Here is a 13,907-nt window from a genome sequence, read left to right on the forward strand (position 1 = left end):
AACAGCAAAAGGTAGGCAAGATTATATTTAATTCTTCACCAGGATTGGGGGAGGAGGAGAAAAGAAGGGAGAAAAAAATTCTGCCTCAAGGAAGAAATCAGTTGGGCAGAAAAAAACAAAAAAGAAGTTGGCTGAGGTTCTTCAGCTGCTTCAGACACAGCTCCAAGTGCCAGATCAGGAGCTGGAAAGGCGCCTCACAGCTCAGCAGAAGGAAAAAGAAAAGCCCAGATTTCTAACAGATCAAACACCAATTCCACTGAAGAAGGCTACTATTTCCACTAAAACTTCATCATGGAATCTGCACCTCAGCTTCACACTCTGTGATTCAAGAAAAGATAGGCTGTTTCTTTTTCTTACTTGTTTGTTTTTACATCCGAACTGCAGTTTCCCCTCCCTCTTCTCCTCCCAGTCCCTCTTCCTGACCACCACCCCCCTATCCACTCCTCTTTCTCTTCAGAGAAGAGCAGGCCTTCCATGGGCATCAATCAGCCATGGCACATCAAGTTGCAGTGAGACTAGACACCTCTCCTCTGCTGCTAAGGGTGGATGGACAAGACCCAGCAAGAAGTCCCAGAAGCACGCAACAGAGTCAGATCCCGCAAGTTATTTCTTTTTCTTTTTTCCTTTTTTTTTTTTTTTTTTCCTTTTTGGTTTTTTGAGACAGGGTTTCTCTGTAGCTTTGGAGCCTGTCCTGGAATTATCTGTAGGCCAGATTGGCCTTGAACTCAGAGATCCACCTGTCTTGCCTCTTGAGTGCTGGGATTAAAGAGTGCACCACCACCACCCAACCATAAGCTATTTCTTTAATCACAAATACAACCTGTTCACATTTGTTTCTGTAGCTATTACACACCTGACTACAACACATGGCCACAAAGTAGCCTCACTTCTAATCACTACCATACTATTTCCTTCCACATGTCCCCCATCCTCTGCCTCTTCCAAACGCTTCCACATGCCCCCCATCCAGTCTTTCCCTGACCACCTTTGTGACCTTACGCTTGTAATTACCTCGAAATTTACACAAACCTGTCCAGTGAATTCTCTATACCCCAAGTTTAAACAAACAAAAAATATTTGTGCTCCTCAGAAGAGCAGCTGAGTGATGAAAATATAGCTGGCTACTAAGACTAAAGAACTAAATCTTTAAGTTTTACCTTAATTTACACTGTTTCTTGTAGCTGTTTTTTTTTTTTGCCATAGTTGTACAGTGTACTTTAAAATATAGGCCATTAAAAAACTTTAAAGTTCTTTAACCTCCCTTTTGCATGTAACATATATATGAAATTCTTTGTGTCTAAATATCATTCAGCAATATTGTTTTGCCTTACAGAGTCCCACTGTGGAGCAGGCTTGCTGTCCCACAAGACCCTAGAAGAAGTGACACCAGTGTCATGCATACAGTTAAGGTGAAGGCCTCTTACAAAGCACAGTGACAGAACCTGCTTCATCATTCAATAAGCCAGACCCGGATTTTCTTTTAAGTATCTAATCAAAATTCTAACATTAGGTCACTTCCTACACGTAGCTTTGCTAAGGTTCAATTTTAACCTTTCTTCACAAGAGAAGCATGGTGGGTATTGACTCACACCTTAAAGTGTAGAGAAACAGAGGCAAGAAGACTATCTCAAGTCCAAGGACAACCTGGGCTACAAACTGAGTTCCATAACATGATAGCCTTGCCTGTTACAGTATGAGGTACCACTACTGGACAGAAAGGAGAACAGGAGTGTGGGAAGAGTTTTATTAGGTTTGGCTTCCAGCTTAAGCCACAACGGCCCCACTACTGGCCCAGGTAAAACAAAATTTCAATCTTGATCTGTCATTGAAAGATTTCAAAATATTACATTACTTTATGGCTTAGTTTAAACAAATCTTAGTTTAAAAAAAAAAAAAAAAACCACCCTTCTGACCAGGCATGGTGGCACATGACTTTTCATCCCAACGTTCAGAGGCAGAGACAGGAGGATATCTCTAAATCTGAGACCTATCTCTTTTACATAGTGAGTTCCAGGCCAATCAAGACTATAATATATATTATATATTATACGTACTATAATATATAACATATAGTATACATATTAATTTACATATAACATAATATATAATCATCACCCTCTTAATATGCCAAGAAAATTATTGTATATACAGTCCATTGCTTTTTTAATCTAAGGACTTAAAAAGTATTCATTTCAAAAATCATTTTGAAATATTTTTAGTCCTTTTATATCTTTCTAGTTAGGAAAAGGCTAATTAGCTGAAGTTAATGTTAACTTTGACACTGTTAGGGATTATGAAGAAATTCTTAGTTAAAACTTGGGGCTGCTCACCACAGGCAAGGGAGAACCAAGCCCGATGGCATGGGCATAGGCCCCAGTGGCTCTGACTGACCAACTCAGCTACCCCCAGGTGAATAGCTGGGTCTTGGGTTGGCACACCCTAGCATCTACCCCATCTAGGTCTTGCTGGAGTTCATATGGAAAACAAAAAGGTTTTTTGTTTCTTTTGTTCTTGTTTTGGCTGTGTTGTTTTAAGGGGCACACTGCAGAAGGGAGGGGAGGATGTGGGGGGGGGGGCCTGGGAAGTGAGTGGAATTAAGGTGCATTATATGAAATATCCAGGAAACCAATGGAGAAGTTGTGCTAAATTTAAAAAAATAATAATAATAATAATCTGGAGCTGAAGAAATGGTTTAGTGCTTAAGAGATAGTACTGTTATCCCAGAAGCCCCAAGTCTGGTTGTCAGCACCTTTATCTAGTAGTTCACAAAGACCTGTAAACCTAGCTGCAGAGAATCCCAACTTTCTAGTCTCTATCCACAGGCACATGCCCTCACAAGCACATACCACATACAGATATGTATACATAGATACAGTTTGAAATAAAGGGCTTAGCAGTTAATGGCACATTTCTCTTCCAAAGAATCCAAGTTTGGCTCCCATGGCTCACAATCATCCATTCCAGGGGATCCAACACCGTCTGATACACTTAAAAACATGCAAGCAAAACACCCCTAAACAAAATAAGTATCTAATAAAAGTAAAAATTCAGAGCTGTTACATAGAAAAAAAATCAAATAAATAAAATCTTTCTTTAAAACATGTTGTCAATGGTAGTACACACCTTTAATTCCAGTACTCAGGAAGCAGAGGCAGGCATATATGAGTTCAAGGCCTACCTGGTCTACAGAACAAGTTCCAGGTTAGGAAAGACTATATACCAAGAAACACTTTCTCAAAAAAAAAAAAAAAAAAAAAAAACCTGTCATTTTAACTTAAATACTGAATTATTCTCTTTTTCTTGAGGGCAGTATTCCAAGGATGAATGAGGAAAAGAGGATACTAGATGAAAGAACAGTATTTAAAAAAAAAAAAAAAGACAAATACCTGCGTTAACTAGACCTAATTCTTAGCAGACATTGCTTGAAACCAACAGAAATAAATACCATGGTCTGGTTATTCTATTTTGTTTTCAATTATCTCCTCATATTTCTTCATGTCAAAGAAGCAAGTGTCACACTTTTTGAATGTCCCAAATATAACCAGGTAAATGGGGTAGGTAGGTAAGTATACTTAGAGCGAATACTTCATTCAAACCATGCCACAGCCTCAGACCCCACAACATTGCAGTAAAAATGCAGACAAGCTGTCTTGTGTTTAGGGGAATGTTTAAAGAGATCTTATGATCGAGGGATCATTAGTGGAATCACTGACGTAAACATGCTGATTACCCAGTGATTTAACTAGGTCCGTGTGAACTTGAAAGTTCTAGTTGGGATTATTTAACTGTGATTTTCAGACTAATGAAGCAGGAGTCTGAGAGTGACGACCAGCAGATGAGACACAGAGCAACAGTGATGGAGACAATGAGATGATACTGTGTTAATTGACAGACAATTAACCAGGGCAGGGAAAATACACACACACATAAATGTAAATATACACAAAAATATACATATATATTCTATTTTCTATTTAAGCTAACAGTATCTTTGATTACTAAAAATAAGAAGAAAAAATAAATTAGGTTTCAATCTCTTTATTAGTAACCACTTCAAAAACAGACTTTTGGCTGGACATGGTAGTGCATACCTTTAAATACAGCACTCAAAGAAGCAGAGGCAAGTAGAACTTTGAATTTGAGACTAAATAGAGCTATACAGTAAGAACCTGTCTCAAAAATAAGTAAATAAAAGAACAGAATTTACTTTGAGATTATTTCAATCTAAATATGGGCCTAATTTCACTTCACTTAAATATATCCACAACCCATCACATCTAGTTCAAAACAAAACACTTCAACAGAACTAATCACAAAAATGAAATAAAGCAATCTACTTCCTTTTAAAATGTACCTATGCAGAGGACAGAGGAAGCAAAGAAAGTGTAGCTTCTCACATACACAAGACCTGGAGGACCAAAGGAAGTCAAGGCAGAGTAAGCCATAAGGAACTACCAGAAAGGCCATACCACCCTGCACACCAGTACCCTGAGACCAATGAGGCCTGAAGACCACTAGCTCTCAACTCACCCCTGAAACCTATTAAAGCCAGAAGGCACCAAGGTATTTTTTAAAAACTCAGTATAATGAAGCCAACAATTCACTGACATTATTCTTATTTCTTATTTTCTACCATATAATTTCTACTCATACATGTGTCTCAGGATTACTCTGCTTTTGTTTTTATACTGCCCAGGTTTTGGACTCCTGTGTCTCCCCACTAGTTTATTCACAGAGTATTCCTCACTGCTCTCCTCAGCCGTACCCCACCTGCTCCCTCTGATCCTAGCATCTTTTCTTCTGCCTTTCATCCTTAACCCCTCTTCGTTTTACGTCTTACTTATAACCTCCCATACCTCTAAACAATCTAAATTCTGTAGACTCTAACAGTATCCCATCTTTCCTAATTCCCCCATCTTGATTTATTTTTCTGTTCAAAGTTAATCTAATATTTAATTATTAGTCACCCTATTTCCCTCCCATTCCTAATCTTACTAAATAAAGTCCAAGTGTGCTCCACATGGAATTATCCACGGTTGTCTATCCGCCAACAGTTACTGAAGTAAAATGGAGTACTGTTATTAATTGGGCAGTAGATATCTACATAGTGTTAATATCAAGTAGTCAGGGAATAATTCTGAAATTTTTATCAGGCACCTGCAGCTACTACACTAATGAATCATTTTCTGAATTATACACTCAACTCTACCACATCCAAATTCTGCAACAACACTCTAAAATAAAAGAATAGTCTGCTAAATAATAATAAATCATGTAAGGGCTGGAGAGATGGCTCAGAGGTTAAGAGCATTGCCTGCTCTTCCAAAGGTCCTGAGTTCAATTCCCAGTAACCACATGGTGGCTCACATAATAAATCATGTAAAGAAATAACACCAGATGTGTAAATCCCAACACAGGAACATAAAACACACACACACACACAAAAAAAAAAAAAAAAGACAACAGAACTCCTGCAAAAACTACTAATCTCACTGCAATGGCATCTAGTCAGAGAGAATTAAATGAAACCCCAGGGAATTCAAAAAGATGAACAAAGACCCAGAGAAGCTAAGTACAAGGACCCAAGGGGAGACACTCAGATCTCCCTGGGAAGGGGAAATAGAAGAGACTTGGTGGGTGGACTAGGGGTGGATGAGGAATCAGGTGGAGGGGTCGGGGAGAGTACTCAAAGAGATGACTGGAAAGGGGGTGAATTTCGGGGTGAGGTAGAAACCTGGTGCAAGGGAATCGCCCTCAGGAATCGCAAAGATGGCCCCAGCTAAGACTCCTAGCAATAGTGAATATATGGCCTGAACTGGCCATCTCCTGTGACCGGGCAAGATTTTCAGGGCAGGGATTGGGACACCAACCCAGCCACATAACCTTTGATCTACAGTCTGTCCTGCCTATGGGATGTACAGAGATTGAATGACCAACCAATGACTGGTCCAGCCTGAGGCCCATGCCATCAAAGTGAGCCCACCCTGACACTGCCTGGAGCGCAAGGATCCAGAGGCTGGATGGCCCAGAGACCTAGGATAGAACCAAACACGACTGGAGAGGAAAAAAAAAAATGTCAATGCAATGATGCCTAACAACACTCTGCTATACTATATACTCTGCTATATATATATATATATATATATGTATATACTCATGCTATATACATGTTGTGGTGACCTCCAATTACAACGTTATTTTCTTTGCTACTTCATAACTATAGATTTGCTACTGTTATAAATAGTAATATAAATAGCTGTGTTTTCTGATAGTATCAGGCAACCCCAATGAAAGAGTCATTTGACACCAAAGGATCTCAATCCACAGGTTGAGAACCAGTGGTCTACATAGTGGGTTCCAGGCCAGACAGGGTTTACACAGTAAAACCCTGTCAAAAAAAGAAATTTAAAAGGGGGGAACTGCTAATGGTCTCAATTTCCCAATCAAAAAACATAGACTAGTAGATTATATCAAAAAGTAGAAACCAGGAGTGATGGGTCAATAGCTAAGAACACTGGCTGCTCTTCCAAAGGACCTGGGTTTGATCCCCAGCACCCACATGGCAGCTAATAACCATCTGTAGTTCCAGTCCCTCCAAGGAAATTGCAATGCATATGGCACAGATATACATGCAGGGAAAACACACACACACACACACAAGTATGAGCAATATTTTTTAAAGCATGTATCATCTATATGCTGCCTCCAAGAAACACAACTCACCACAAGACAGACACTACCTGAGTGAGAAAGGATAAAAAGAGATACTCCAACAGACCTAGAAAAATGAAGGTGTCACCATATGAATATCTAACATGCTGTCAAACTACCTTCTAAATATGCTTACACCCATACACTTCAGGAGCTTCCTTCTGCCTTCCTTCAAGAGGCAGAGACAGGTGGATCTCTGTGCATTCAAGGTCAGCCTGGTCTACATAGTGAGTTAAAGGCCATCCAGAGCTTCTTAAAACACACACACATACATACAACATATACATACATACATATATATGTATGTGTGTATAACATACACACATAGAAAACGAATATACTGTATATATTCTGGGACAGTAGGCTAATTAGGGTGAGCAATCAGAGTATTTGCTCCCGATTTTATTCTTAATAGAACACTGCAGTTACTTATACTGACACTCTACTGTCACAGTCAGATAGCCACAATGACACTGCAGAAACTCCAAGAAGTATTACGCAGTCAGTGAAAACACGGCAGGGTAGTGGCCATCAAAGTTTAGTCTCATATTTGTGGAATAATGATTTGAATATGAGGTCTAACTAGGTAAACTACTGATTATTCTGAAGGTTATAAAGAAGCTTAGGTTGATGAGAAGATGTAGTGTGTAAAGGGACTTGCCTGTCAATTATGCCAACCTAACAGTCCCAAACCCTGGATTAAAGGCATGGGCCAGCACACTCATCTACTTTCTAAAATATTTATGAAAAAAAGTGTACCTCAGTAAATCTGAAGCATATGAGCAATTTTAAATGCATTAAATACTACTCGTATCTAAATGAAACTACTTTCAAGCTAAGCACCGTGTAATCACAGCACCTAGAGAGTGAAGTCTAGAGCAGCCTGAGATACACTGAGTTCCAAGCTAGCCTGAGCTACATAATAAAACCCTATCTCAAAAGAAATGGAAGAGAAAGAGAGGAAGATGAGAAAGGGGGAGGAGAAAAAGAGGGAAGAACACAGTGTATTCACATTAAACAATGCACTGATACTTTTATTTCAAAAAGGGCAATTAACAATAAGTGCTTTATTAACTGATAACAAAATGTCTATGATGAACCAAGACAATGTTCATATTTCACTAAAACTTTTAAGTCCAAGTTACAGGGAACAAACTGTTTTAACCCTAAAAGGCACAGTACCTACTACACAAAGAACTTTCAAGCTCTATAAACAGAGCAGTCTTCAACAATCTCCCAAGGTAGCAAGTTTCCCAGTGAGGAGACAGTCCCTATATATTACCCCAACTACCCATCCCAATGACACAACATAACCCAACAGACATAGAGCTGGAAACTGCCTGTTCTAAGCACTACGGCATCTGAACTGTATGCTCCTCCTGGCATTCTCCTTTCTCTTGTGTACCCACAAGAAAGAGCTCTAAGCTCTCTGATTTGCCAAGCCCTTGAGATTACTGTCCTGAGTCAACAATGCTCAGCAGCAGATACTGACGCCTGAGTCACTAGAGAGAGCAGCAATTCTAAAGGAACTCCCTTTACTCTCGTGGTGCCAGAATAATTCTGCAGAGAGGCTCCTCTGCAAATGCCTGGGTGTGGGCCCTGGCTAGCTGATGTTAAAGACCAGCGTTTCCAGCGTGTTGCACTGCACAAATTTCTTAGGAACATATTTTTTTGTTTTCATCAAGAGGAAAGACAAAGATTCCTTGATGACTCTCAGTCCATCCACGTTTCTGTGTTCTTCCCACACAGAACATGCTCATGCCACTGCTATGGCTAGAGCAGATTACTACTTCTGACAGGTGTTCTATATCTCCAGATGTGGCAACATTCCAAAAATACATACACCACGTTCATTCAAACATACAATCATACCCACACACCTAGCCACTCTCAAGATCAACCAATAACCTTTCATATCAAAGGTCATCATGTCAGTCCAAGCTCAAAGTTCTCTGAGCTCAGACTCCCTCACTGCACTCAGGATAAAGTCCAAAGGCCTCAGCACTGCCCGTGCACGGAGCTGTTAGCACCACTTCTCCCAGCACTGGGCCTCATCCCCAGCAGACTCCTCTTCACAATCTACCCACCGGCCACTCAGTTCCTCAGCCTCTCCCTCACTTCCCTTACTTCTGCCTCAAACACTCCTCCTCCTCCTCCTCCTCCCTTCTACCCTTCTTACAGTCTCTGCTGCACTCTCACTTTCTCCAGGGTGCCCTCATCCTCCTCCACCTTACCAGGGCGGCTGCCCCTCTCTTTCACAGCACCCTGACCAATCCAGTAACTCTACCAACTTACTTCTCTGCCTCACCTCCCTGAGAATGTGACAAGACTCTCACCCACCACTCCAAAGTGTTGAATATATTCTAAGTTTCCCCCACGGACACAGTTCAATTATGGTCCATGCAATGATGAAAACTATTCAAAATCAGCTATGACATGATGAAGACAACAATTTTGCTACTCTTTGGCATGAAATACAAACTGCACAGGTGTCTACAATCAGCCTTAGGAAAGCTTTAAAAAAGGTGTGTCAAGATGTGTTACCAGATAATGACTAGCTCTGTGCTCACTACTTCTGTCAGGCACACCAAAGTTCATAAAGGGGCTAGACCGAAAGAATCAATAAAGGAAGCCTGGATGCTTCAGGTCAAGACCTCTGCTGTCTGCTACCAAAGTGTCTTAGCCTGACTTAGAATCTGCTGGCTAAAGGCAAGCAGCTATTCCACTTCTCCAGTTTCTAAGCCTTGGTGAAAGTAAGGATTCCTTTCACACATGATATTAGTCCCAAGAACATAAACACAAGTTAGAAGCAGGAAGCAGACCTCTGTGACACTCTGAGCTACTCTCTCCAGGTGATATTTCCCACAGTAAGTTACGACCCAGTAGATCTGTCCAAAGTGATGTCATAAATGTGATGGCACTAAGCACTCTCAAGCACTCACCCACCACACCCTGCACTCCTACAGGAAGGGGCAAGTAATCTATCCACCCTCTGAATGGATTGCCCCATCCAGGAACAGATCATGGTCCCTCCCTTGTAAGGTTCCTATGAGAGCTGGACTGTCCATGCAAACACTTCCGTACTTCATAGAAAACCCAATAATTCTTGCAACTCTAACTGTATAGAGAAGTGGGAGGGGGGGTGTTTGGATCTGGTTCATTTTGGTTGAGGGGGTTTTTTTTTGTTGCAACTTTTTTTATAAAGTTCAAGGTAATTTTTTTAAATGTTTTAAATCAAATTAAAATGAAGACTCTACAGCTAAAATACTTTTACATGTTCAGAGTCTTTGGTAATGCTACAACTTATTCTTGACTAATGTCCTTCCACTCAGAACTTTTTGAAAAGGATTCACTTACTTGAAAACTCCCACGGAGATCTACATTAAAATACTGCTCTCTTATACATATCTTTAATTTCTGTACTAACCATTTCTAGCCTACAGAACAGCCATTCCCCAAGATGTCTCCACTACAAACTGCCATTCATAAATGTCCCAATACAATCTTAAAAAATCTTAAGGGCACAGAAGTTGCCCTTACTCTTCCACAGAACTAGCCATGAGGTTTGATGGCTGCACCTGTTAGGTGACAATCTATACAACCCAAAGTGTTCCAAGGACAACGTCAACTATAATTGGGGGTCCAGGGGGTGCTATCTGTCTCTGTCTCGCCCATCACACACAACCCACCCTAATGCGGTATGGAATTAATTGTACATTCTGTGCTGTAAACTTTTTTTTTTAATAGGGAAAGAGGAATTTGAGAGCCAATGAGGAAACCGGCTCTCACATTCCACAAGCCAAGCTGGCTTGAGGTTTTGTTGAGAAGTTTCTGCTTTCGGTTCGGTTGGGAGGGAGGGTGTTTGTTTGTTTGGGTGTTTTTTTGGTTGTTACTTTTTGTTTTATTTGGACAGGGAGATTTCTTACAGACTCCCTGATACGTGTTTCAGATAAAAGTAAGACCCTCAATGATGCTATTAACTTTACTCTCCAAGTCCGAATTCTGGACTGTGGGTTTGTACAAACGTATGACGTGTGAACAGCTCCCTAAAAGCAAATGGGGACTGAGATATAATTTAGGAAGTGATGATGCAAATCTCCCGGGGAGCAGCAGGGAAGAAGGAGAGGTGAAAAAGTCAAGAGGAAATACCCTCCTGATGGCTGGGCACCAACTCATAGCAAGATGGGGGGAGGCGGACTAGCCAAGGGAAAGGGGGCAGCTCTGCCCCACTGTGAAGTGCCAGCGCCGCCACCTCATTCCTCCCCCTCGCCCGTGGCCCCTCACCCAAAGCCGGCCTCGGGCCAGCGAGTCCCACAGAGGACAGTGCGGCCCGGGCAGGCCGCCGCCGCCTCCGCCTCCTCCTCCTCCTCCTCCTCCGCCCACCCTCAGCGTCCCCTGCCCGCGGCCCTCCTCAAGCCGAGGCCGCGGTCCCCGCCCGCTCCCCCGAGGCCCGGCTTCCACGGCCCAGCTTCCCGGGGCTCCGGCCTCCCTCGGGTCCCCCACCCCCACCCGAGGCCCGCGACCCTGCCCCCACACTTACCCCCAGAAGCCGCAGGGACAGCGAGGCGGCAGGCTGGGCGCTTTGCTACGCTCGCTCCCGGCGTCTCCCATGGTGCTCGGCGGCGGCGGAGCTCGGAGGCGACGGCGGTGGCGGCGGCTGGGCCTGGGCCCCGCTCGAAGGAAGCGGCGGCGGCGGCGGCGGCGGCAGCGGCGGGGGGCACGGGCCGGGGGGAGGGGGAGGGAGCGGGCGCGCAGGCGGGCGCGAGTCCGGGGCTCGGAGCCGGGATTCCAGGCCGGTCAGCTGGAGGCGGGCGGTACCACTCGGCCTGAGAAGAGGGGGGGACGCGGCGAGGAGAGGGAGGGGAGCTGCGGAGGAGGAGCTGGGCCGTGCGGGCGAGGGAGACTCGGCGTCCTCAGCCGCTCTCTCCGCCGCCCCCCAGCCACAGCGCTGTTCCGTGCGGCCGAGCTGGCGAGCTCGGGACCGGCTGGGGAAGAACCCGGAGCCCCCGCCGGCTGTGGAGTCGCAGCGGCCGGCTGTGACGCTCCGGGCCCGGCTGGCTCCGTAATTCCCTCCCCTCCCCCCTAGGCTGTGCTGACCGGACAATGGCCGCTCCGCCCCCTCCCCTAGAGGACACCCCTCCCGAGGAGGCGCGATGGTCTCGCCCGGGGCGGGGAGGGCGGGGCGAGTGGGGGAGCCGCCGCTGGAGCCCGGCGGATCAGCTGGGATCGGGGCGTGCCACTTTGTTCAGCGCCTTGGAGGCGCGGGGCTGGGCGGAGCGTCCTCTGCCGAGTTCTCGGGCCTTCCGGGACCTTGCTCTTCCCAGAATTTTTAAAACCTTGGGCGAGCTCACTCTCTCCTCTCAGAGGAAGGGGAGCTTCGCCTCCCCCGAGTAAAACAAATGGTACGCCCCGAGCGGGCCCGGGAGCCGATTAGTTGTTTAGGGTAAGTTGGGTCCGTCCCCGAGCGACGGCGCATGCGCCTGGAGACCTCGTCGCTGGCTCCAGAGGAAGGTGGAGCGTTTCCAAACCCGGAAGTTGTCTGGGTGTCCGGTTTCCACTGCTGGCCCTCTGGGTCTTCAAGGCCGCTGCTCGCGCTCCTGCACGGCGCTGTGGAGCGTTTCTCCCCAAACTGCCAGCCGTCAGAGACACTGACTTCCTACTTCCCCCATCCCGACCCACTCTTTCACGTCCACTAACCCCTCTGGCATCAATAAATCTCTGGGAAATGTATACTACCTTCCTCAATAGCAGGTCGGGGCAGAGGGAACGTGGCCAAGGGTTTCACCCGGCTCGTGTCCTCCATCTCAGAGCCGCAGTATCTTGATCTGGAAAACTTTCTTTCTCCCTGCGGTGGATATGGTTGGTTTAGGCAAGAGATTTGGCCTTTTCATTTACATCCATGCTGTCTATTAGTAAGTGGCCAAAGAAACCTGAGCCATTGAAAGAATCCTTTAATATTCCTTATCCACGATCCTGAATTCTGTCTGTTCTCCAGTCAGTGGTAACCGGAATAGTCCACTGCCCATCACTAATCTGAACATAAAGGAAATTTCCACCAGAACTCTTGGAGAAGAGACCTGGCCCTAAGGGTTTTGGAGCCAACTTGAAAGTCCAGAACTTCCAGGAAGGCTACCATGTACCCTCTCAATCCCAAGGGGATCCATCCCCAGAGAATATTATTTTAGCTTGATTATCAAATTACTTTTCCTTTATATCAGCGTGTGCATTCTCTGGATTTGTTAACACTGGCATCTATTCTTCTGGCTTTTAGACTTCTAAAAACCAGAAATCCCACTGAGTTTATAATCCTTGGAATGGTGACGGTGAAGACAGTGATTGAAAATGATGCTACTGGTGGGGAAGGCAATGACAACAAAAATAAATAGCTGATGCCACAGTGTTTAATCGGATCTTGTGAAATTTCACACACCTTCAATAACGACTTATCAGAAGCGCATCCCTTTGTGCCAGCCCTCCAGAGGCAGAGACTGGCAGATTTCCGTGAATTTGTGGACAGCAGGGGCTCTACAGAGAGATCCTGCCTGGAAAACTAAATAAGCATCTGCAGCATTCCCCATGCTCACCAGATCCATGCTGCCCCTTAAGTTCTCACTTAAAGTGGCGTGTAATTACCACGTAACAGGAGACAGCCTTTGAGTGTGACACGTGATAGTCACTGCCCCCACACATGCACACATCTCTCTTTACTGGCATCTTGATGGCTGTCTTTTCTGTGCCTAAGAGAAAACCCAAAGAGAAGTCGGATGTATAAAGTACTTGTTTGTTATCTAACAAACTGCTTGCCTTGTTTGCCTGCCACTAGTTCAACAAGTGTGTACTAAATGCCCGGAATGTCCAATCCCTGGGGAGACTAGAATGATTTATAAGCAGGTCCGGACTCCCTGCAGACAGGAAGTTAGATCACTTGCCTTTAATCTGCCTCTCAGGTTCCATTTACTTCTCTACATCCTGTCCCCGTGGTAGTATGAATATAGTTTTCCCCCATAAGCTCATAGGGAATGGCACTAATGGGAGGTGGGGCCTTGTTGGAGGATATGTGTCACCATGGGGGCAGGCTTTGAGGTCTCCTATGCTCAAGAGACTGCCCAGTGTCTCAGTTCACTTCCTGTTGCCTGCAGATCAAAGATTTGGAATTCTCAGCTCCTTCTCCAGCACCATGTCTGCCTGTATACCAC

The 13,907-nt window shown here is 44.5% G+C and overlaps 1 protein-coding gene across 2 annotated transcripts in view; it reads right to left on the bottom strand.

Moving 5' to 3' along the window:
* Zfand3 (zinc finger AN1-type containing 3) overlaps positions 1 to 11,451 on the bottom strand; it is a 203,823-nt gene extending 192,372 nt beyond the window's left edge. The window contains exon 1 of one of the 2 annotated variants that reach the window (XM_038341748.2): positions 11,252 to 11,451. In XM_038341748.2, coding sequence (XP_038197676.1) covers positions 11,252 to 11,322 — 71 coding nt within the window. In that variant the 5' untranslated portion in view covers positions 11,323 to 11,451. The remainder of the gene's footprint in view (positions 1 to 11,251) is intronic. The other variant, XM_038341746.2, reaches the window with a different exon arrangement.
* Positions 11,452 to 13,907: the final 2,456 nt, after the last annotated feature.

The sequence above is a fragment of the Arvicola amphibius genome, chromosome 9 (assembly GCF_903992535.2).
Source record: "Arvicola amphibius chromosome 9, mArvAmp1.2, whole genome shotgun sequence".
Classification (NCBI taxonomy): domain Eukaryota; kingdom Metazoa; phylum Chordata; class Mammalia; order Rodentia; family Cricetidae; genus Arvicola; species Arvicola amphibius.